This window comes from Curcuma longa, chromosome 11, assembly GCF_044706935.1.
Source record: "Curcuma longa cultivar G26 ecotype Majalengka, Jawa Barat chromosome 11, ITB_CL_G26_1.1, whole genome shotgun sequence".
NCBI classification, from domain to species: domain Eukaryota; kingdom Viridiplantae; phylum Streptophyta; class Magnoliopsida; order Zingiberales; family Zingiberaceae; genus Curcuma; species Curcuma longa.
In genome coordinates this window covers 16,268,052-16,292,245 of record NC_133871.1, presented here as the reverse complement: position 1 = coordinate 16,292,245, position 24,194 = coordinate 16,268,052, and the positions used below count along the sequence as shown (strand labels likewise).

Here is a 24,194-nt window from a genome sequence, read left to right as displayed (position 1 = left end):
TACTCCACTCTAAAATAAATTTAAAGAATTTAATATATTTTTTAGTATTACAAAGAATCTACATTTTCTTTTCGAGAAAATGTGCTAAAAAGGCCTCATTCGATTTCCAAAATATATGTATCATATTTACCATTCAACAATGTGTGTGAGACAGAGAGATGATAATCCAGGTCCATGTTGTCCTTCCCCATGACACGTGATTGATTCATTACTGCAAAAATAAATTTCTCTCTCTTTATAATTTTCTTCACCGCCAACTCGCCAAGAAGCCTAGACTATACCATACTATAATACTATATATAATATAATATAATACAAAAACACACTCTTTCTTCCCCTTATCTTTCTCAGCCTGGCTGCCTGCAATACTTACTTACTCCGCCTCCTTTCCCACTCCGATGGCGTCCCATCACTACGCCTTCCTTCTCACTTCCTCGCTCCAACTTCTGCTGTGTTTTTCCCTTCTACTGGCCGACGACTCCGGTCCGTCCGCCTCGCCCTGTGCCTTCCCCGCCGTCTTCAACTTCGGCGACTCCAACTCCGACACCGGAGGGCTGTCGGCGGCGTTCGGCGCGGCCCCTCCTCCGCACGGAGAGACCTTCTTCGGAGCGCCTGCCGGCAGGTACTGCGACGGCCGCCTCATCGTCGACTTCATCGGTGCGCATTTCCTTATCGATCGATGCATTCTTAATTACTACAAAGGAAGCGACGAGAGAAAAGATTGGGAAAAAATATGTTGCTTTTTTATGTAAAGCCGCTTTAAAGTTCTTGTCCGTTCTTAGATGTAAATCGAGGTTTCGGAACAAAGGAACCAAATTGAAATGTTTGATTTTTTTTTTTATTATTTGCAGATTTTTAGTTTGAACATTTCGAAACCGACAAACCGATAAAGATTTTATGACGATTTATTTAAAGAGGTGTGGTGTGACTTTTGGGGGCGAGTGGATCCAGATTTGTAGCATGTATTGGGAACGCAATCATTGTTCCTCTTTTATTGTCCCGGAGCTCAACGGACAGTATTCAAATTATTTTGAGTGGTTCATTTAAAGTTGAATTGCTTGCGACATCCCCGAGCATGTCCTTGACCAAAGTGGGGGCACATGCTTCATGCTTGTCTTGTGACTCGTCTGCTACAAAATCACAAACAACGCATAAATGAAAACAAGCCATTGTTTGAGTCGAGCGTGCCTTATGTTTTCATTCGATAGAAACTGATCGAATTTACGTCAATGCCTTTCTATTCATCTTCAAGTTCTTTCTACTGAAAATGGTGGTGCATGACATACTTGAATTGTGCTCGACAGGGATTTTGATTGTCAGACAGACTCATCTAAGTTTAGTGTTAATTGCATTTCTCTGGAATTGTTTTTAAGAAATTGTTCGACTTCTTACAGTTAAAGAGTAAAGTGTCGATCAAGTCCTAAGCTACCATGTTACATGTGTTTAACAGCTCAGGGCCTTGGACTTCCTTTCCTCAGTGCATATCTTAATTCAATAGAAGCAAATTTCTCCCATGGAGCTAACTTCGCTACGGCAGGATCGACAATTCGAAGACAAAATGCAACTATTTTCCAAACTGGGTACAGTCCTTTCTCTTTGGATGTTCAAACCTGGCAGTTTACACAGTTCAAATCTAGATCTCGGATAGCTTACGAGAAAGGCAAGTAGTAGCTAGCTATACACATTCATCTCGAAGAAGCATCCACGTGATGATGTGCAAACATGCCAACTGATTTATGTTCCTCTGCAGGGACATTTAGAGATGTATTACCTCGAGAGGACTACTTCTCTAGGGCTTTGTATACCTTTGACATCGGCCAAAATGACCTCACTTCAGGCTATGTCAATAACATGACTACCGAGGAAGTGAAAGCAACTATCCCTGATATCCTGGATAAATTCACTATTGTCATAAAGGTAACGAAACTATAGAGAAGAGATTCTACACAAGTTGCATGAATCGAGCTTTGTTATATTTACCATTACCTATTGAAAGTGAAAAAGGTAAAAATCTTTCATATGTATGTGTCGCTGCTACAATCATTGGGCCAATAAATAGTCGCTGCTAAATATTGATACCGATAGAGACAAATGCAAGTGAACTGTTTTATTAGCAACTGTTCCTAAAAAAGCAGCTCTATTACTTGTTGGCCTTTGCGCTAATGTCATTGGCAAAACATAATCTATGATGAATGCTTGTACGCTGTTAGATATGTTAAGTTTTTTTACTAGTAGAACATTAATGTTGAAAGATTATATGTTGTTTTGGCTTAGCTATGAACAAAAAGTGTGGTCACATTCAATCTTTTCTCTAATGAGTTGATGCAGAGTGTCTATGGCCAAGGAGGAAGGTACTTTTGGATCCATAACACAGGTCCCTTTGGTTGCTTGCCTTATATTCTCGACAGATTTCCTATCAGAGCACCTGAGGTCGACCACACTGGCTGCGGAACTCCATTTAATGATGTGGCTCAGCTGTTTAACGCCAAGCTTAAGCAAACTGTGATCAAACTCAGAAAAGACCTCCCTAATGCCCTATTCACCTATGTTGATGTCTACTCTGTGAAGTTCAAACTCATAAGCCAAGCCAAGATGCACGGTAAGACTCGAACATGTGTTCTATTAAAGTAAGACTCGAACATGTGTTCTATTAAAGTTTTGAATGGACTGAGAGCAAATGCAAGTAAAATAACAGGCATTCACTTATATCTTAATCAATGAAATGTCATTATGGTTTCAGCACTTATGTTAACCGATAATGTGTAGGCTTTGAGCACCCTCTTGTATCTTGCTGTGGGCATGGTGGCAAGTATAACTACAACGTCCACTGGGGCTGTGGTTCTAAGGTCGTTGTGAACGGCACCGAGGTTATGATTGGGAAGGCGTGCAAGAATCCTTTGAAGAGGATATGCTGGGATGGAGTTCATTATACTGAGGCTGCCAACAAATGGGTGTATGATCAAATAGTGGAGGGTGCATTCTCAGACCCACCAACCCCTTTGAGAATGGTTTGTCAAAGGCAAGCTCACTGAGAGCTACAACTACATGCACCTCTGCCTCTCTTGTTTCACTTTGGCTGCTAATCAATAATGCTGCATGAGTTATTGCGAATTTTGTAGCAGCAAATTAAATAGTGCTTTGGTTTTGTGTGTTGATGCATTTGCAAGCACTGGAATTCACCAAGTAGTAAATTCATATCTATTACATCTTACTTTCTCCTGATGAAGTCAGTTTCAATAGATAATTTCCAACAACCTTCCTTATCAGTGTTAACTAAGTCTTAATCAAAGCAAGTCATCATTTAAAACCATCGATAATAAATTATACATAATTAATATATATATATATATATATATATATATATATATATATATATATATATATATATATATATATATATAGAGAGAGAACTGATATCCCACGCGACGGAAAATCACAAACCTGAGCGGCCACCAATAAGAAAAATTTTATGTTTTTTAGAATAAATACTGGAGCAAAAGAGGCCTGAGCGGCCACCAATAAGAAAAATTGTGAATCAGAAACCTTGGTTGCAAAATTTTCAGAGCGATGGTGATGCAGAATATGTACGGAAATGAATATATATATATATATATATATATATATAGCACTTGGAAGGCAAGATAACAGACCTTTGCCTCGCTCCGCCTCTAGTGGAACACCATATATGTGCAGTAATGTCTTCGAGGCACACATAAAGAGGCTGCTCAGAAGGGGAATCTCTCAGTCAACTTTAACAGCACAGACACAGACACAGACACAGACGCAGAGTACGTGTTGCTCAAAGCTGGTCGACGACCGTGGGCAGGGAGGGCAAGCCACTTCCATGGGGCAGTGATGAAAGAAAGCTTCACCACGTACGGACGTTGGAAAGGAGAAATGGTGGAGGGAGGGACCAAGGACTCATCGCCGTGGCCAAGCTCACATCAACTTCTAAAGAGCAAGAACGAGCATCTTTCCAGCATTTCTCATTGCTTTCTTTCATCTTCTTGTATAACTTGCTGCCCTTTCTGCAAATAACTCCATATATCGTACGGCTTGCTACTGAAATAATTAAGCATAACTACTGAATTATTATATTACGGTCTTTCTACACTAGTTTTATTTGCCAAGATAATTAATCCTCTCTCTTGTGACTGAAATATTATACGAGCATATCCAGTCCTCTTGTAATATACTCAACCGCTACTACAAGAGAAACAATGATATATAAATTTAGTTTTCAGTATTTAAATTCTTATGTAAATAGTAAATGCAGCAAGTTAAATTAAATCCTGTAAAACGAAGGAAGGCCCGAAATTATGGGTCGGCCTATCCATATACGTATGAGTTATTGGGCTGGTTTCGATCCAATTAGGGAAAGGGAGGGCGGAGATAGGAAGACAGACACGCCGACCTCATCAGCTTTGCCCTTTGCCCTTTCCCTTCCCCCTCTGCTGCCGCCATATCCAAATCTCCCATCCCCATCCATGGCTTCCATCCACACCATGTTTGCAGCCCAAAAGAGTCTCCTTTCGTCCACCTCCTCTACGTATTCCAAGCCCCAAGCCCCCAGATTCCCTTCTTCCGCTGCCGCCAATCTTCTCTTCTCTTCCTCCTCCTTCTCCACCGCAAATTTATTCTGCGCCTCCCCGTCTTCCGTCCACGCCTCCGCCACCGCCACGCCCATCTCGTTGTCCGCGCCGCCCGCGGCAAGTTCGAGCGCAAGAAGCCCCACGTCAACATCGGCACCATCGGCCATGTGGACCATGGCAAGACCACCCTAACCGCCGCCCTCACCATGGCACTGGCTGCTGTCGGCGGTTCCGCCCCCAAGAAGTACGACGAGATCGACGCCGCCCCCGAGGAGCGCGCCCGTGGCATCACTATCAACACCGCCACCGTCGAGTACGAGACGGAATCCCGTCACTACGCCCACGTTGACTGCCCCGGCCACGCTGACTACGTCAAGAACATGATCACGGGCGCCGCTCAGATGGACGGCGCTATCCTCGTTGTCTCCGGTGCGGACGGCCCGATGCCCCAGACTAAGGAGCACATTCTCCTCGCCAAGCAGGTCGGCGTACCTAACATGGTCGTCTTCCTCAACAAGCAGGACCAGGTAGACGACGAGGAGCTTCTCCAGCTCGTCGAGCTCGAGGTCCGTGAGCTCCTCTCCTCTTACGAGTTCCCTGGCGACGATGTTCCCATCGTTTCCGGCTCCGCCCTCCTCGCTCTCGAGGCGCTCATGGGCAACCCTAAGATCAAGCGCGGTGAAAATCCCTGGGTCGACAAGATCTACGAACTCATGGATGCAGTCGACAGCTACATCCCCATCCCTCAGCGCCAGACCGACCTCCCCTTTCTTCTCGCGATTGAAGACGTCTTCTCCATTACCGGACGTGGCACTGTCGCCACCGGCCGGATCGAGCGTGGCACCATAAAGGTCGGTGAGACAGTCGAAATTGTTGGCCTCCAGGGGACGCGTAACACCACGGTCACCGGTGTCGAGATGTTCCAAAAGACTCTTGATGATGCCATGGCCGGGGACAATGTCGGGTTGCTTCTTCGTGGGATACAGAAGGCGGACATCCAGAGAGGGATGGTGTTGGCCAAGCCCGGCACCATTACTCCCCACACCAAATTTGCCGCCATTGTTTATGTCCTCAAGAAGGAAGAAGGTGGGAGGCACTCCCCCTTCTTTGCCGGATATCGTCCTCAGTTCTACATGAGGACCACTGATGTCACCGGCAAGGTTTCTAGCATAATGAATGACAAGGATGAGGAGGCAAAGATGGTCATGCCTGGGGACCGTGTCAAGATGGTTGTTGAGCTTATCATGCCTGTTGCCTGTGAGCAGGGAATGCGGTTTGCGATCCGAGAGGGTGGCAAAACTGTTGGTGCTGGAGTAATACAGTCCATTATTGAATAAACTCTCGAATATAAGCCTATATTGGTCCCCTTTGAGTTGCTAGATGAATTCACATCTTCGGCTAGTAAGGTTTGAATATTTATGATCGAGCATGAAATAGGTTGAATGCACTTAACCTCATATCACATTGTCAAATATTCTACTGTTTTGGTTCCTCTATTCATCTTTTTTTTTCTTCTTTTCAATAAGGATCTTTCTCTGGTGTCAATTGGCCTCTCCAAAAATTCATAGCAACTAAATTGTGCTATTCTATTGAACTACTGTTTGGATAAGTAGTTGTAGATGCTAATGCCTTGTTGATCACATTAGTTATTTTTTCAGCATTGTAAGGCAACTTAGTTCTCGTTCTTTGTTCAGCTTATGTTGTTTGATCTGTTTTTAATTGATGTAACACAGGTTGTGTGTGGTTTGCCTTGCTGAGTAATTCACTGAGATGCTTACTTTAGTTAATTGCTCAGATTTTGGCCATGCTATACACATCTCCGTTATCTTAAATTGATTAGTTTATCTGCAAATACAACTTTTGAGATTATTTTGTTCTCTTACTTATTTGAACCATTTCGTGAAAAGGCAGTTAACGGACTGTAGCTTTGCATGGTCAATTAATTATTTAACAGCTTCTGTAGCTATTTTCCCTACTGTTTTAATAATTATCAGTTTGTTTGATCAAATGATTCTTGAAAGTCATTGCAAATGGATTTGTTAATCTATCTAAATAAATATAATGTTGGGATATATAGCTAGTTTTCTACGCAGAAGTTGTCACAGATGTTGATGGCATTACTTGTTCTCCTAAGCAAACCTTCTTCAAATTGTAGTAAATGTCATATGCACTATTGTTCATTTAGTTAGTGTTTGTTGTCCAATATAATGTTGCTTTATCGATTTTAGTTAATGTAAACATGATTGTGACAAGGTCCACTTGCCTCAGGTCGTCTCTAAAAATTTGAGCTTTTGAGTCGGTTAGCTCCAAATTCAGGTTGAGATGAATAATCATAATTATATATACCTTCGTAGAGGATAATTCTTGTGTTCGTTAAATATTTTTATAAGTTTTCAGTGTGGTAAATATTGATTTAAATTTGCAAGTTTTCAATTATAGGCATGGTATTTCTTTCATATACTGTAGATTGTTGATTCATATTGATCACGAGGCATTTTACATTCTATGGTTACATACATTTTTAATATGGAACTATTGATTGAATATGTTGAATAGTTAGTTTGTTCTATAAATGTTAAAAGGTAATTTTATCAATATCGCATTTTAATATGGATTGCAGATGCCCTGCCCTTGTATATGACCTTGCATCCTAGAATCACTCTCCTTGGCGTTGGTTATTGCCATGATTGCTCGCTCTGCACGCTATCAGTGCTTTTTAAGGTGCATTTGTTGATAATAAGACGTCTAATTTAATTAATCTAGCTACGATAATTCACATCTACTACCTCAATGGTAAGTGCATTTGTTGATGATATATCTATTTCTCGTCCTCAACGACAGCATTGGCAATTGTCTACTACCTCGCAGAAGCCTGAATAATGGAGATAGATCCACAATGGACTAACATCCAACAAATAGGTGTTTATGTGTAGCCTCCTGAATAATGGAGATTGATCCACAATGGACTAACGTCCAACAAATTGACTGTTTGTGTGTAGCCTCCTGAATAATGGAGATAGATCCACAATGGAAGGACTAACATAACATCCAACAAATTAACTGTTTATGTGCAGCCTCCTGAATAATGGAGATAGATCCACAATGGAAGGACTAACATCCAACAAATAAGTGTTTATGTGTCTTCATCTCAACCACAAAACGTGCAGATCCTCTGTATTTTGTTTTTATTGTTTAAATAAGTCATCGAGTTCCATATGAGATTCACCATCGATCGGATACTATTTCATATTTAAAAAATATTAAAAAGATATCGTATCTTAATTTTTTATTTCAAAATTACTTGTACCAAACAAAATTATTCAAAACTACTCAAATTTAATTAAAATTATTTTAAATATTATCATGAAAATGTTGATCAAAATTATTAATATGTGGTTGCGTGTAAATAAATAAAATAAATAAATAAAGTGGAATCCGCCCCTTTGATAGCGACGGAATATGTGACTATCTAATTGAAGAAGAAGAAGAAGAGAAGAGATCACTGCCCACTGGAACTGGAAGAACGTACGAAGTTCAGTAGCTCATGGCTTTTCTCGTAGCAATATGCCTACTCCTCTCCTTGTTCATCCTCCGATTTATTAGGAGGAAGAAGAAGGAGGAGAAGAGGAGGCTCAATCCGCTCCCGCCAGGCCCGCGTCCCCTTCCCCTCATCGGCAATCTCCACCAGCTCGGTCGCCTCCCCCACCTCTCCCTCCACCGCCTCGCCCTCCGTTACGGCCCCGTCCTCCGCCTCTCCCTCGGCCAGATCCCCACCGTCGTCCTCTCCTCTGCCCGAGCCGCTTGCGAGGCGCTCCGCACCCACGACCTCGCCCTCGCCTCTCGCCCCCCGATCTACGCCGCCAAGAAGCTCTTCTACGGCCCTTCCGACGTCGCCTTCGCCCCTTACGGCCCCTACTGGCGCCGCGTCCGCAAGCTCTGCATCCTCGAGCTCCTCAGCGCCCGCCGCGTCGACTCCTTCGCCCCTGCCCGCGCCGCCGAGGTCGACCTCATGCTCTCCCGCATCGGCCTCGGCGGCGGCGAGGTCAACCTCAGTAAGGTGCTCGCCATGTACGCCAACGGCGTGCTCTGCCGCGCCGCCTTCGGGCGCGAGTTCATGGAGGGCGGAGAGTACGCTCGGCGCGGCTTCGAGGAGATGCTGTTCGAGTACCAGGTGCTCCTCGGTGGCTTCTCCTTCAGCGACTTCGTCCCCTCCTTGGAGTGGGTGAGCGCTTTGACGGGGATGAAGCGGAGATTGGACATCACGTTTCGGCGCTTCGATGACTTCTTCGATCGCATCATCGAAGAACACATTCAGAAGAGGAGGAAGAGACGAGGCGGCGCCGCCTCGGAGGAGGCGGAGATGGATCTTGTGGATGTGATGCTTGAGGTGCAGGAAAACGCGAAGGACATGGAGTTGCCTCTCACCATGGACAACGTTAAAGCCGTCATCTTGGTAAATCGAGCTCTTCGATTTTGCTCCATTCCAAATTTAGGGTACACGCTGCTCTTCATTACTTTCCATGGTTCCTTGGGTTTCGGCAGGACATGTTTGCGGCCGGGACCGATACGACCTTCATCACCCTCGACTGGGCGATGACCGAGCTCCTCATGAACCCATCCGCCATGAGCAGAGCCCAGGCGGAGATTCGAAGCATCGTTGGCGGCGACCACCGCAAGCTGGTGGCGGAGGCCGACCTCCCCCGCATGCCCTACATGAAAGCCGTCATCAAGGAGGTGTTCAGGCTGCACCCTCCCGCTCCGCTGCTAGTCCCCAGGGAGTCCATGGAGTCGGTGACAATCGAAGGTTACGAGATCCCGGCGAAGACGAGGGTGTTCGTGAACGCGTGGGCCATCGGCCGGGACCCCGAGTCTTGGCCGGACCCCGACTCGTTTATGCCGGAGAGATTTCTCAACAGCTCGGTGGATTTCAAGGGCCAAGATTTCGAACTCATACCTTTCGGCGCCGGGCGCCGCGGGTGCCCGGCCATAGCGTTTGGCACGGCCGGCGTGGAGATCGCCTTGGCTCAGCTTCTGCATAGCTTCGAGTGGGAGCTGCCGGCGGGAGTTAAAGCGGAGGATTTGGACATGGACGAAGTGTTTGGGATCACGATGCATCGCACGGAGCAACTGGTGGCCGTCGCCACACCCTACCTACCTTAATTAGAGATGAGTTATGAGTAGGACCCACCCTTCAGTTCAACTAATAAAAATGTTCCATGTGGAGTGGACCCACACCCATCCTCTCCCTATCAACTTCATCTTCATTTACTACGTAATTTAAGAAGATTTTAGCCCCATATTATTATGTATAAACGTACGGTTGGCTTCAAGTATAATTTAGACAGGCTTCAATTAAGAGTTTAAGATAAATTTACTTATATTGAATAAGTGCTGGTCAAGTTTTTTAGACAGGCTAGATGAGAATGCAGCAATTGGTTTACATTTATGTCATAATTTAATACATTTGATAATTTAGAAGAAAAAAAACTTTAAAAAACCATTGATGATGTGACCTCTGACAGATTGATTGATGATTGATTGATCGATCGATTGATTGAATGTTTCACTAAATTCTTAACGCTAGCGGTCTCATTCCTTCTAGCATTAGCTTTCTCAGTTCACTTTTGCAGTTTCATCCTCTAAATGCCTTTATTTAATTCAGTCATAAAGAACATTCAAAGCATCGATGGTCATTTTGTAAAGAACCATAAACTTTTCAATGCCATCATTTTCCTGACTATCATTCAACAAGGAAATTATTCACTTTTTATTCACGCCCCATGGACCTTTGATGCATTCATCAACTACTCTCTATTTACTTTTTCATTTGATCGTAAAACTATTGAAATAACTAAATTTCATCTTTTTTTATAATTAATGTAATGATCACGCACTCCACAACGGCGAATGATTAATCAGATAAATCTCAATTATAATACACTACGAGTAATTTTACTCCAATGGGAGATAAATCTAAAGACGTTAGCTTGATAATCATGAGTACTTTTTTGATTTACTTAGTGAATGTAATATAATACTGAATCATCCATCTTGAAATTAGTTAACTCTAAGAACTGGATACTCAATTATAAAAAAATAAGTCAATTATCCACTACATCCTCCAATAATTTAAACATCTTAAACCAAAAAAGTCATTGATAATAAATTCTCGAAGGTTTATCATTTGTCTTTGCAATCATATATAGTTGAATTGATACTCAGATAATACGTAAAAATATCATGTAAAAATAAAAATCAATTATATGAAAATAAAATCCCTTTTATCTGAACCTTTTAAATCACTGTCGGATTGACGTTGAATAACATTCAAAGCAAACGTTTCACCTTCTGTGACATCGAAGGTCTATATATCATGCTCTTTAAATATCATGCAAAAAGTAAATTATCATAACAAACTTATTTATATAAAAAAATTACCTTTAGGATTATAAGATTATTTTATTAGAACAAGAAAGATAAGATTTTATTATTATTATTATATAGAATCTCATAAATTAATGAAAAACTTCTTCAATCTGACTCGATTACTACTGATATACCAACTAATAATATACACAAATTTTGATATACTAATTAATATCACGTACACTAATATTATAGATATGGTCAAAGTAACACAGTCTCTTAGAGTTACTACTAGCTAAAAAAAACCTTAAAAAGTAATGAAGAACGAACAACAAAAGTAATCGAATTGAAGAAACATGTGGCTTACTGTCAAGCAGTAGCTAGAAATGATGCGATACAGTGTAAAATTAAATTCTACAACAGAAAATAATAGAACAGTGCCCAATCTATTCTATGGCGATCGATGATATGGTATTGGGTAATTTATTTATTTAGTAGAGTACAATGAGTAAATATATATTGATCACAATTGCAGAGTTATATTGTATATATATATATATATATATCAAATTTTTAATCAAGAAAACGTTATGTAAACGTTGTACTCCTCCAATCTGGCGTTGTTGTTAACATACTGCGACAAGACGTAGCCTCTCGCCGTGCGAAAGCAACCAGTCCCGCCGACGATGCTTCGATCTGACACCTCCGTCGTCGTCGTCAAGCCGAGTACCGACAACGAGCTCCCGTTGAACTCGCCGGCGATGAAGGTAATGGTGTAAGCCGTGAAGGCTTTGGCGCCAGTCAAATCTGAGATGACTGCCATGCCCTGCGGCCGCGCAATGGCCGGCGAGCTCGGATCGGGTCCTTCCCGAAGCAAATTGTCGAACACAAGGATGTTGCCGAAGCTGTTGTTCCGGTGCAGATCCACCGATACCGCCGGGTCCGCGTTGTGGGAGTACAAGTGCAGGTGGCGGAACTTGCTGTGGGCGTCGCCAGTTGCCACAAAGGCGGCGACCGCCAAGAGGAGGAGGAGGAGGAGGAGGTTGCGTGCCTCCATTTAGTTAACGGAGGATACTTAGAAGCGATGTATTGGTGCAAACGATTACTTTATAGACAATTAATAAATGATGCTGAGTATGTCATGAATGATGTCAAAATCCAACACAAGGAGCGGGTCGCGTAGGTTGCTTGACAAAGTCAACTGGTGACCAGTCTTCTTTTAGAGTACTTCTCATGATCACCACGCCGGCAGTTCAGACTAATCGATCACATATTGACTAAATAAATTATTTAAGTATAGTTAGAAATTTATTTTTTTACGGTACGACTTCCTACTGTTAACAATGTATGCTTTACTAGCAATAGACAAAGTGCACAAATTGATCCTTAACAACATCTAGATTTTATGGATCGGTGTCGCTGGGAGTTACTAGGCTATCTCTACCGTTGCTGCGGTCAAAACCAAGCAACTAGTTTCATTGTCGAGCAAGAAGTTGTTGAGAATGGAATGGATGCAATAGAGGTCTAATGAATTATGCATTGGAATGTATCCGAGAGAATGGAGGCATACCGACTGAAGCAAACTGCCCTTACGTTGGCCAAGATGACAGAGTGTAACATCAAGGTAACTGTGTTCAATTCATTGTTTTGATATATTCACAATCTAATTAGTTTACTGACTGAAATTTGCAGAAACATTCTGAATTGATTGTGATGGGCACGAGGATGGGTGTTCCAGGGAAGGAAGCGCCCCTTATGAAGTGGCGCATCAACTCGTGTCCGTCAGGCTTCCAATTCCACTTTGAGGTCTTGTGCTCTCTCTACCATTAATTGATCTCTTAAGCTTGAATGTGAAGCTGACACCGTTGTCTGTAGCACAAATCTGGATGGGCAACGGTAAGATGCGGGACCGGAACAAGCGCTGGATCGCGACGAATTCATGGGGAGACAAATGGGGCGAGAAGGACGGTTACATAAAAGAATAGTAATCAATAACACGAGATCTTTTGGGATTTGTGGCGTGGAAGGGAGCAGAAACCTAGGTTTAAGAGTTCCCTTCCATCCTATATGCATCCCAGGTGCCTAGTCTGGCCTACAAGTTCTGCAAGAAGATTCTCTGCCTTCTGGGCTTTCTTGTAGCTGCTTGTCTCATGTGAGCACCACTAGCATAGTAGAATTAGCATCGATTAGCAGGCATAGAAATGATGAGTGAGATCTTATATGTCTAGGGTTGGGTAATCAGCTTAAAGTCAGCACTTTAATGAAATTAATGAAATATATGCATACATATCAAGGCAAGGTCAAAATGTACATTATCAATTAGGTTAATGTCAGGGCAATAGATCTCATAATTGCTCGAAAAGAATATCAAAAAAGTCAAGGCAAGGTCACTCATATAGAATATTATCAATTAAGTTTGTTAGCAGTTCAAATCATCATTGATGTCCTGAAATTAAGGTGAATATAGTTAGCACTCGGCAAAACAAAGTCAACTTTGGTACTAAGATATTCTATCCAACAAGACTAATCACTAGAAGGTTATCTGTGATGAAGGTTGAGATTCAAGGCATCCCTACTACTTTAATACAAATTACCATGGTATTGGCTAGTGCTATTGTCATCATGGGACTGCACTTTTTGGTCGTTTGAACAGTTCGTAAACCCAAGAGGGAAGTACGATCCCTGGGTAATGATCTAGGATAGTGCCATCATCCAAAAAATACATAGTAACAGGAGAAGTCAGAAATCATGGAGCAATCTTCCAATGGGTGTTCCACCTTGTGAATTGCATAATTCACTTGCATATATATCACTTTTATCGAAAGAATAGTACCAAATGCTACAACTACAAACAAGCCCTCTGGAGCAGCCAGTTTTGCTAGCCAAGGGAATCTAGCAGCTAGCAACATGAAATTGATTTATTTTCTTGCAGAAAACAACCTTGAGAGTTTGTCAATCGTCTCAAAACTGCATTAATATATAAAGATACGTACCTCTAGCTGAGACCTTCCCACAAGACGCTGAATTGGCCTACAAATTAAGCAGAAGACAGCCAGATAAACGTGTAGCTGTGCAATTTCACAAAATGAAATCAAAATCTTTGACAGAATACCTTAGGTTTGATGCAGAAGCTCGTGATGCCCATACCTTGTTTATAGCTACTAAAATGAGAGGGTGCTATTGACAAGCTTCCAGAATTTCTCTTTGTTTATTTTACTATCATCGAGCAACAAGAATAGCTACTAAAATGAGATGGGGGCATAGTGAAATGTTGATCTTGCATAGCTGTTACTTGATAACATGTCAATCCTCCTAATTATATATTGCTGCATAGCTAATTTCCTTGCATTATAGATGTACATAGTACATAAAATAAGTATTATTCTATGCTCAACAAATTGTCGCCTTGGCCAAATATATCTGGAATTCCATCCCAATTTCCTTGCTCACGTGCTTCCCAATATCCTCCCACATACTGATAGCAATCGTCCTCCCTGTCTTTTCTAAACCATCTTGGTTGCCATCCCTTCTCTTGCAACTTCCTTGCCTAAAACAATGACAATGTTATTCTGCCGTGAGCCTTAAGGGAAAAAAAATGAATCGAGTGACAGATTTCATAGAGATGCATACAAGGGTTTTGCAGGAAGCATTCAGGAGGGATGAGAGTGCAAAAACAGCCACTATCAATATTGGAGATGCATGGAGAATAAGCCAATAAAATTTGTTCATTAATTTTCTGGTACTGATCTCAAAACTAACTTATAGATATAATTTTATTATTAAGCATCAAATTTGACAAATTTCATACTATATTACAAATTATATTTTTGTCCTCTACAACTTTTTGGAGTCTGTATTAAAATATTTCTTCTTGATAAAGAAAATATAAGAGTGCCCACCTCTCCTAATTACTATTTCTTCTTCCTATCCTATTCTTGATTATGCATCACACTGGCATTACATCATAACATCCTTTTCAATTCTCTAGTAAGTACAAATTTTAAAAAATATATGTTATGATACTAATAAAGTTGAAAAAATATATTTTATTGGGTGACTTGTGAATTTTAGTAAAGACACGGAGATAGGAAATAAGGCAATTAACAAAATTCAAATGAGTCAGTTTGAGAAAAGGCCAAGACAAAACACCTGTCTTTGTAATTGTTCCAGCCTGAGCTTCTCTGAGTTTGCCAATTCATATTCTCCATTTTCTAAATGTTTCTGATCAGGCCTTAAGCGGGAGTCACTTGGAGGCAACTTCTCCATCAAGGATGGTGTCAGCTCATTTAAGGAAATAGCGAATGGCGTGAGATTGTATCGAGTTTGATTTACAAACTTATCTCGCTCCCAAAGAAGTACAGCTTCTGACATTGGATCATAACCCTTCGGCTTCATTGTTGGGTCTCCTAACACATAATACATCGCTTCATCCCACTTTCCTATCAGCATTGCTACCTTGCTACCAGTCCTATTATCTTGCACAAAACCATGCACCTGAACAAGAAAGAAAACTGCATGAGAAGATACGAGAGTTGCATAAAACATAAACAGAACAAATTATCACCATATCCATTCATGAATGTCAAAAGTTATTGTCCAGTAGTACAAGTGCATGCACCAGCAGAAGTTACTAGATAGCAAATGCAATGGTAAAGATAGAAGGGAATAATATAATTCTTTGGACATAATTTCCACTGATAAATATGACCTTGAAATGCCATATTGGATATTATTGGTGGTTTCATTTCTTAACAGCTGTTTCTTTTCCTTTAAGTAAACCCTTTATTTCTTATAGCAAGTAACTCAAGATTTTGGATTTTGCCATGGATGAAACTTCTGAAACAAGAAATCCTCTACCAAGGGCAATGATTATTTTACCTAATCAGCAACTCTTAACTAATTAGTATTGTAAATAACTTTCCTTAAAGATGCATCAAGTGGATAGAAGCGAAGTGTTTCAAAACCAAAATATCTGACATGCTTGAAGAAAGAACTAATATGAATTCCTTCAATTGCTTATACAGTCAATTATCCTGCTAGAAGGAATGACCCTGTTGTTAATAAAAATAATTAACTCTACTGAGGTTTACATCTTGCTTTTTTTTTGTGTAGCATTAAAAATAAGAGGCAACAAATGTTTCAGTACTGTCGTAATGCAATAGCCTAATGATGATGTCACAAAACAGAAACATCTGCAAGGTCACAGCCATACCTGATGAGGATTTCGATCAATGATGGATTGTTCTTTGAACTTGAGTTTGCAAGAGTACTGGCCACTGCCCCTTATTCGCATAGTACCATAGTGATCACAATAAATTTTCCCAATAATTATGTTATATAAAGAAGTGGTGACTTTACTCCACTGAAATGTCTCTCCATCTTCAAACTGAAGAGTGAGGATCCCAATAGGATCAAGCTGAATAGATCGACCCCAGAACTTTCCTTTAAGATTAGAGTCGCCCCAAAATTTCCATCCTCTACCTTCACAGTGACAAGCAACAACCATTGGATGATGACTCACCTGAAAATAGTAGAAATATTTACTAAAAAAATTAATGTGATGTTCAGATAGAGGATCTTGTTGCAGGCATAAAAACACAATGGTGAAAAGAGGACAAATGGTATGCAACGGATAGAGGGAAAACGTAAGGTTTTTGTTGTTCAAAGGAGCATGAAGTCAAGGAAAAGGTATTGCCCATGATAACTTGCAATATTAATGATACTTAGCATGAAAAATCCAACATGAATGGAGCATGACACTCACAACTGCATGCAGTGGGTCCCACTGCATGCCAGTGGGACCCACTACCAATGTGAGTGTCATGCTCCATTCATGTTGGGATTTTTCCTGCTAGTATCATTTCCCGTACACTAATTGCTGCTAGGATAGCAACTTTGACCTTCTCAGAGAAGAAGCGGAGACCTTTGTCTGGATAATCAGCTTCATATGTCTCCCCAAGAAGAGGGTTGAAGGGTTTGCATTGTCGACCTTCTGTTGAAGCATAACCAGATACAGCAAATGCAGCAATGTGAAGAATCCTCATTAGGTTATTTCCCTGTTCCATTTTCAGCACATCCACTAATTATCAGCATCACAACAATAATTAAAGTAATGATCCGCATTGTGAAAGAATACCTCAACAACGCAAGTTCATTTTCTTCACACAGATAAATACTGAAAAAGAAAGTTCTAAAACAAACACTAGTATCACCTTATGTGTAAAAGAGAATAACCATAATGTAAAAAGTTGTAGAAGAAACATTGTATGATGTTAAGTTCTAAAGTGTAGGAGCATGCCAGGAATTGAGGATGCTTAAGAGAGAAATGATAGTATGATTTGATAGTCAATCCTGTTCTTTAAGGGAAAAAGAAAAATCGTAATCGCTAACCAAGAATCAGCAATCACTCAAATCAGAAGCTATTTTGATATCTACTCTAACAATGTATACTTATTATTTAATTTTAGCTTTAATTAAAATTGTTCTTTATGGGGCCATAATTATATTTGGTCTTATTTTATTAGATCATAAAGGCCTTTGAGGAGAGCGTCTGATCATTGAATAAAATTCTGCTATTCCTCTCTTCCCTCCTCTAGCCATGAGATTACTATTAAAGCATGCTGATACTTGTACTGCCTCAGATAGCTTCCATATCTTTCAGTTTACCAAGCCACTTGCTATTAACTTCCTTGAGTCCAACGACATGACATCTTATCCACTCTTTTCTTTCAATTTGGGTTACACCTCTCAATCTTAGTCATCCTTGATTCATTCGTATTTATGCCTCTTGAGCTTCTTGAAACACATTTTGTTTGATGCAAATCTGTTTCCATTGCATAAGTTTCTAAAAGATAAACTAGCTTACTGCCCCAAACTCATCATCTTGCCACCAAGACTCCAAATAGATAGAATATGAGCTGTGATTTTTTCAATATTATTTCAACCTACCATCAATTGGTTCAGTTGGAGTTGCTTTATGTATTAGAATATTATTCCTTTTCATGTTTCGATAAATGGAGTGTTCTTTCACCAGCCCACACATATTCTAGGTAGGGGTGTAAACGAGCCAAGCCATTCGCGAGCTATTTATTTCTCGGTTCAAAAAAAAATCGGTTCGAGTTCATTCGATTAAGTTAACGAGCCGAGGCTTGAGTCTCAATTCAAACGCGAAAACATTATCGAGCCGAGCTCATATATATATATTTGGTTCGTGAACTCGCGAACGTGCGTCGACCGCGGCGGAGCCCCGGCCCCGATTCGGCCGGATTCCGGTCGAATCGGGGCCGGACTCCGGCACCCGCCGGACCGCCGGTGAGTTGCGGTTCCAATGGGTCCGGTCCGGCGGCAATCGGTGGTCGGACGGCGATGAACGGACGCCGGAAAGCGACGAACGTCCGAGGAGAAACACTGTGCAATCGCGAGAAATGGACGGCTGAGATCGCTGCGCGCACGATCGCGCACCAGGCTGTTGCGCAGGATATCAAATTCCTATTATAACATATATATGTTAATAAGTCAAGCTCGAACTAAACTCGTTTAACTTTTAAACTAGCTATTTTCGAACCAAGCTCGAGCTGTTCCTATTTAATTTCATTATGAACCGAGCTCGAGCTTAAGAATTAAAGCTCGAATCAAACTAAAGCCGAGCTCGAGCTTAGGGAAAAACAAACCGAACTGAGCTCGAGCCTCTTACTGTTAGGCTCAACTCGGTTCAATTACACCCCTAATTCTAGGAAAAGTACCCAATTCTGACATCATATTGAAGTGCCTCATATAAGCCTTATGTTTCCAGAACACTTCTTGGAGTTACACCTCAAGAAATGGGTACTTTTCCTATAACAGATTTCAAGGTGGTGTCCTTTAAAGAATTTAAATTAAAGAAGCCTTATAACAGATTCTCTACGATTACTGCATTTTTTTTTTGCGATGACTAAAATTTGTGGAAACTTATGTTGCAGGCTTATGCATGAAGCACAATACAGAAATCTGACTTGTGGTCTCATACACATGAGAGTTGAGACCAACAAGTTCTAACCAAGAGCCAGCTTATGGAACAGTTCGGAGAAAATTCCACATATCACCAGGAAATTCATTTCCCATAAGGCTAGAATCGGAACCATTCATTTTTTATAATCTTTGTAGAGTGGTGATCAACCAGTAACGAACTGTTTTTTGGACAGTCTACCACTCTACCTCAGAAAACTAGAGGTTCCTATCCTTTCTTTCCTTAGCCAGTATAATCTAACATGCAGAAAAATACCCTGCATATTCCAGTAAAAGTGGAACATTGAGTTGCCATCATTTATGGTACAAGATCAATCATAGGCTCAATGGATATAATTTTCATCTCTTAGACACGTAGGCATACTTCTCGCATCTAGGTTTATAAAAGTATAGGATGGGAAAAAAAAGAGAGAAGTCAAAAGATCCAAAACATTAGCTAGAAGGTATCATGCACAATAAGATAGGCTGGCTAAAACAAATTAATGTATGCAAAATATAGATAACTGTCCGGTGCATACTATGGACAAGGGAAAGAAAGATGCAATAAACTTTTCATCAAAGAAGCGTAACAAACAACAAGAAAAGTGCCTTCACTCTAGACATATTAACACCATTTTTAACCACTAGTAAGGTTGCGTAGACATTAGAAGTGCTAATTCCAACAAAAATCATGGGTTAAACTTTGTAGAGTAGGATTGTCTGAAAATATTCAATGGAAAAAAACAGTAATTGGTAGTCAATTTAGCTTACTAGAATAAATTTCACGGATCTAAGTTTGAATGAACATTAATCTAAACAATCAGATTAGAATATTATCCAAATGAAACATTGAACTGATAAGAATCAGACCTGCCTGCCCCACTCTAGTGCCCGATCAACCAAGTAGGAATATTCAAGATCCTCGAAGCATTTTTGGAGGGAAGAAAGTGGCTCATTGAAGTAAACTGGAAGACAGACTCCAGAAAGATCCTTCCCAATGTTTTCTTTAATTATCGACCACAATCCAACAGGCTTTTCTTTTTCCTTTGGTTCAGGCAATTTCTTCCTCCGCTTAACATAGGGATACTCAATTCTTCTGATCCCTAGAGCCACATCTGGAACATTGACAGGAAAGATGGATTCAATACCACAGGTGGACGCAATGCAATCATTACCCATGGCTTCCCTACTACGGTAAGAAGCACTTCTTAGTGACTCGACAGATAAAAAATCTCTTGTATCAAAGAATGTTCCATCGTCTTCATCTGTATCAGCATCTGCACCTTGACTTTCATTGTCAACTTCAGAGTCAGTTGCTGTGCCCTCTGAGATAACAGAATAGAAATCTGAAAAGGATTGAGTACTTTTTTAGAAATGCAAAAAACACAAGTCCATCCAAAATGAAGTGTGTTTCAAGGTAAAGCATAGATTGATTAATCTATGTAGAACTTCCAATTGTCAGCTGCCACCCTGAAAAGTAAAACTGCTACTCATATCGGATGCTGATGTTTTTTACGAAGGGTATCGTAGGTAATGATGGCAACTTTAGAAGTTAAGATGCAGGTTAGTTGTTAAAATAAAAGTTGATGCTTTTGGATACCAACAAGGAAAAGAAAACAGAAAAACAAAGGGACAAAACAAGGTGCTATGTTTCCATGGTTAACAATCCAACATTGTCATTGTCAGCTTCGAGAAACATTGAATAGACAAGCATATTATTGACTTCACAGCATAACTAATTGGGTAGGCAATTTGCCTTCCGTTGTCTAAAACAATTGTAACATTATCAAGTAAGCAACCCCCACATATGTTATCTAGATTCCCCCCATATATATATATATATATATATATTCTCATTCCTTCATGGGAGGCAATCTACACACACACATATATATAGATTGCCAAGGGAAAATGTCATTTAACACTTGATTTATAGTTTTAATTTGTTTTAATATATCAGTGATAGCTACTCAAGAAACCCAGACATACTAACCACTAAATCTTCCATTCACTATCCCCAGTTGTGCTTCACGCTCCTTTCTTTCATCAACTACTGTGGTCTCCAGTTCAACTTTCTCTGTCTGCATTGGAAGATAAAAAGCACCTGAGATACAAGTTACCATACAACAAATATTGATGCTTAACATAGTACTCATAAAATTCAGTTACCATGATACAATACATAATATGATAAAATGTTTACAATTTTCTTTTCCAAGACTTGTTAAAGTTCATTACACAAGTTTGATATTTTTAAAGTAATGCTAGTATTTGAATCCATGTCCATTTTCCGCCCAACTTCAGCTTACTTGCTGGGCCAGAAGAGTTCATCCTTTGAGCCCTCACCTCTCTGACCTCCCTATGAACACACAAATCAGCAATCAAAATGGACTAACCCAAGTCATGGGATTCTTGGTTTCCTTATATATGGAAGTGAGACACATCCAAATGGACTAATCCTTTTTGTAGTGAATGAGCCTCTTGTGCCATTTGGATCCCAAGCACTTAAATCATCTAAGCATATTAGACACAATCAATTTCCTGTTTCAGAGCTATATCACTTAGTTCTGCTGAAATGTGATATTGACCAGGTGCAACATACACACCTAATCATAATGAATGATCAAAAAGATATGATCGAATTAGCAGAATAATGATTTTATATGTCAAGGAGCTTTCTAACTAAAATATCAACTAACTGTAAACAAGTACACCCCGCCCTTTTAGAAATAAGCCACCAGTGCAAAGCTTGCCTGAGAACTGATATAAACATTTGCCTGCTATTGTACAAGAACATAGAGGAGATATTTTACCTCAAGCTGTCTCAATGTATCAAGTAAAATAAGATGTTTCTGTTGCAAGGACTTAAATTGGTCCTGCAGCTCAGAGACTTCTGATAGCATAATAGACTCGCATTCCCTCACTGCTAATTCATTCAGTCCTTCCTGCATCAGTTTTGCTCGTAGTTTCTCAGTTGAGACAGTAACCTCCACTGACGGTTCAGGTTCATTAATTTCTAATGAACGTGCAAAATGCTCCTTAGCAGACAATAGAGCATCAATCCATGCAGTACGGTCGTCTCTAGAATCACACCGTAAATGGAGAGTTTTAGTACCAGTAAAAATATACAGCCGTTTATCATCTGACTTGCTGATGCGAACTGAAGATACCTGAAAATTGTTATTCATTGTTGACATGTTGAAATTATACAACAACAAATAGAAAATAACATTGGCTATCAAGATTTACGAGGAACTAACAGGACTGACTCAAATACCATAATAAAGGAATTATTGAAAATTCTAGTCATTAGCAATGCAGAACAGCCTATTTTTGGTCATTTAATATTTGATAACATAAGCTAATATCAGAGAAAAGCAAAGTGTTTGACTTGGAGATAGAAAAATATGTAATTCAATCACGTGGGAGTTAGGAGGGTTTAATGTAGCAAACTTTAAATGATATAACAGTAATTTTTAGCAAAGCTTGCATACACCTTCCATGATTGTTACTTTTCATATTCAAAACAATTATATAATCAAATTGAGCATTTAGAAGATCTATCTTATTTTCATTTAACACTCGTGTATTATTCATTAGTGTTTTATCTTGGTCATCTTATTGCTCTCTTTCAGCTTCTATTATATTTAGTACTCTGACCATGTCAATTTGACTGACAGTATTCTATCATATTTTTCCAGCGTCAATTTCACTGACGGAATTCTTTCATATTTTCCCAAACGAATAGGAGAGTATGTTAACCTTCAATTTAAAAAAGATGAAAAATAAAGTGAATCTAGTTTCATAAAAAAAAAAAAAGGTAAAAGCAGGTTCTTGGAAGAATAAACAAATAGAAATGGCTATTTAGAGAAGGATACAAAAAAAAAAATTGCATCCACATCATCAGTAGCATCTCAAAGTTCAATAGACCTATAATAATAAGAACATGTCCTAGTCAATGAAGGGTTTTTGTATTTTAAGGAGACCAAAAGTAGTGGAATGAATTTAAACTATCTAGAGATCCATGAAAACCTAGGTGAAAGGAGTTTGAATTTCAACATCTAAGAAGCCCAATGTTCCTAGGGTATATCGATTGGAAGTACCAAGATCAATTCCCCAAACTCGCTGGAAAGAAAATATGCATGGTGGCATAGAAAATAAATTAACAAGATAATCTACATGCAAGGAAACGCGAAATCATCACTGCCGGAACAAAGAGAAACCCCACATCTCACCTTCAAATGTACCTCTCCAAATGGCTTCCATCGTTTCGTGGCTGACAGTCCCTGGTACCCTCCACTCCCCGACCCCAACTGCTGTTCCTTCTTCACCCGTTTCAACGACTCCTCGCCGATGACCCTCACCCCAGACTCGCGCGCCGCCGGACCGAGCGATATCCGATCCGGCCCATGGACCTTATAGTACGAGAACACCCCGTCCTGCAGCACGAACCATCGAGACCGCCACCCCTTCCCGTAGTTCACCCACTTCCATATAACCCCCGCCACCGCCCCATTTCCGCTCCCACTCCTCCCATCCCCACTCTCTGGCGCCGCCGCGTCCTCAGCTTCAATCTCGAGACACGCAGCGGCGTCGGAGTCCGAGAGGATCATTGGCTCCTGGATCAGCTTCTTGCTCGATGAGTTCCTGGTGGGGCTCTCCTCCCCATTCGTCGGCTTCGCGGCCTTAAGGCCAACCATGGGCGAGGGGTCCCCGCGGTCGCCCCGATCCAGCGACACAGGGGCAATGCAGCACAGTGGGTTCATCTCCAGGACGGCTTGGATGTTTCAAACAAGTAGATGTTCCGGCGACACAGACACTCAGCGAAGAGGAGATCAAGAACATAGGAACCGATGGCGCCGACTTCAACTCAGCGAAGAGGAACTACGGTCGAAGGGTCGCCGTGCGAGGGATCACCGGAGCAACATTTGAGCGACTCATCCAGATCTGACGGGGAGCGAGAGAGTGAGGGAGGGATGGGGTTTAAGGCAACGAGAATGTCAAACGGAGGGAGAGAAAAAGAGAAGACGAGCGCGGCAGATCCATTAAATTCGCTGATCGGCGCAGCAGAAACGGCGGCAGCATCAGCAGCAGTGTGGCAGGCGGTGGACAGTGGGGGAGAGAGACTACGATGGGCATCGGGCGGATCCTCCGCTCGCTCCTCCGATGAGATCCATCTTGCAATGCCTTCTTATTCTCGCCAAGCGTGCATGACAAAGGTGGATCCCAGAAACCCATCCCTTCGCGACAAGA

At 40.9% G+C, this 24,194-nt stretch overlaps 5 protein-coding genes across 6 annotated transcripts; 3 read left to right on the top strand and 2 right to left on the bottom strand.

Moving 5' to 3' along the window:
• Window positions 1-346: 346 nt before the first annotated feature.
• On the top strand, window positions 347-3,111 carry LOC141838134 (GDSL esterase/lipase ACHE-like). Its single transcript, XM_074725531.1, has 5 exons — window positions 347-657; window positions 1,451-1,660; window positions 1,751-1,917; window positions 2,329-2,599; window positions 2,767-3,111. The coding sequence occupies exons 1-5, from the start codon at window positions 399-401 to the stop codon at window positions 3,030-3,032; spliced, it is 1,173 nt and encodes a 390-aa protein (XP_074581632.1). The 5' UTR covers window positions 347-398; the 3' UTR covers window positions 3,033-3,111.
• A 1,311-nt stretch (window positions 3,112-4,422) lies between these two features.
• On the top strand, window positions 4,423-6,218 carry LOC141839297 (elongation factor Tu, chloroplastic-like). The gene is given in 2 exon segments (XM_074727015.1): window positions 4,423-4,644; window positions 4,647-6,218. Coding segments are annotated over 2 exon segments (1,440 nt in total). The 5' UTR covers window positions 4,423-4,487; the 3' UTR covers window positions 5,930-6,218.
• A 1,872-nt stretch (window positions 6,219-8,090) lies between these two features.
• Window positions 8,091-9,944, top strand: LOC141840071 (cytochrome P450 71AP13-like). Its single transcript, XM_074727963.1, has 2 exons — window positions 8,091-9,045; window positions 9,135-9,944. Exons 1-2 carry the CDS (start codon window positions 8,137-8,139, stop codon window positions 9,750-9,752), a joined length of 1,527 nt encoding a protein of 508 aa, XP_074584064.1. The 5' UTR covers window positions 8,091-8,136; the 3' UTR covers window positions 9,753-9,944.
• A 1,409-nt stretch (window positions 9,945-11,353) lies between these two features.
• Window positions 11,354-12,015, bottom strand: LOC141839374 (dirigent protein 1-like). The gene has a single exon (XM_074727103.1). The coding sequence runs from the start codon at window positions 12,013-12,015 to the stop codon at window positions 11,536-11,538; it is 480 nt and encodes a 159-aa protein (XP_074583204.1). The 3' UTR covers window positions 11,354-11,535.
• A 2,123-nt stretch (window positions 12,016-14,138) lies between these two features.
• LOC141839372 (oxysterol-binding protein-related protein 1D-like) lies at window positions 14,139-24,077 on the bottom strand. Of its 2 annotated transcripts, XM_074727101.1 has the most exons (8): window positions 23,177-24,077; window positions 21,755-22,111; window positions 20,935-21,022; window positions 19,812-20,287; window positions 16,859-17,014; window positions 16,171-16,479; window positions 15,108-15,452; window positions 14,139-14,505 (listed from the first exon to the last, which is right to left on the bottom strand). In XM_074727101.1, exons 1-8 carry the CDS (start codon window positions 23,705-23,707, stop codon window positions 14,338-14,340), a joined length of 2,430 nt encoding a protein of 809 aa, XP_074583202.1. In that variant the 5' UTR covers window positions 23,708-24,077; the 3' UTR covers window positions 14,139-14,337. The 2 variants fall into 2 exon arrangements, with proteins under 2 accessions (XP_074583202.1, XP_074583203.1); XM_074727102.1 differs by lacking the exon at window positions 23,177-24,077 and having other exon boundaries at window positions 19,812-20,266; window positions 21,755-21,983.
• Between the last annotated feature and the right edge of the window lie 117 nt (window positions 24,078-24,194).

Coding starts and splice junctions, on each gene's coding strand:
- LOC141838134 (XM_074725531.1), top strand. CDS start 399: ATGGCGTCCCATCACTACGCCTTCCTTCTCACTTCCTCGCTCCAACTT. Junction 1,661..1,750: donor TCGGATAGCTTACGAGAAAG/GCAAGTAGTAGC, acceptor GTTCCTCTGCAG/GGACATTTAGAGATGTATTA. Junction 2,600..2,766: donor AAGCCAAGCCAAGATGCACG/GTAAGACTCGAA, acceptor GATAATGTGTAG/GCTTTGAGCACCCTCTTGTA.
- LOC141840071 (XM_074727963.1), top strand. CDS start 8,137: ATGGCTTTTCTCGTAGCAATATGCCTACTCCTCTCCTTGTTCATCCTC. Junction 9,046..9,134: donor ACGTTAAAGCCGTCATCTTG/GTAAATCGAGCT, acceptor GGGTTTCGGCAG/GACATGTTTGCGGCCGGGAC.
- LOC141839374 (XM_074727103.1), bottom strand. CDS start 12,015: ATGGAGGCACGCAACCTCCTCCTCCTCCTCCTCCTCTTGGCGGTCGCC.
- LOC141839372 (XM_074727101.1), bottom strand. CDS start 23,707: ATGAACCCACTGTGCTGCATTGCCCCTGTGTCGCTGGATCGGGGCGAC. Junction 16,480..16,858: donor TCCGCTTCTTCTCTGAGAAG/GTCAAAGTTGCT, acceptor TACTATTTTCAG/GTGAGTCATCATCCAATGGT. Junction 14,506..15,107: donor TGGAACAATTACAAAGACAG/GTGTTTTGTCTT, acceptor TCATTGTTTTAG/GCAAGGAAGTTGCAAGAGAA.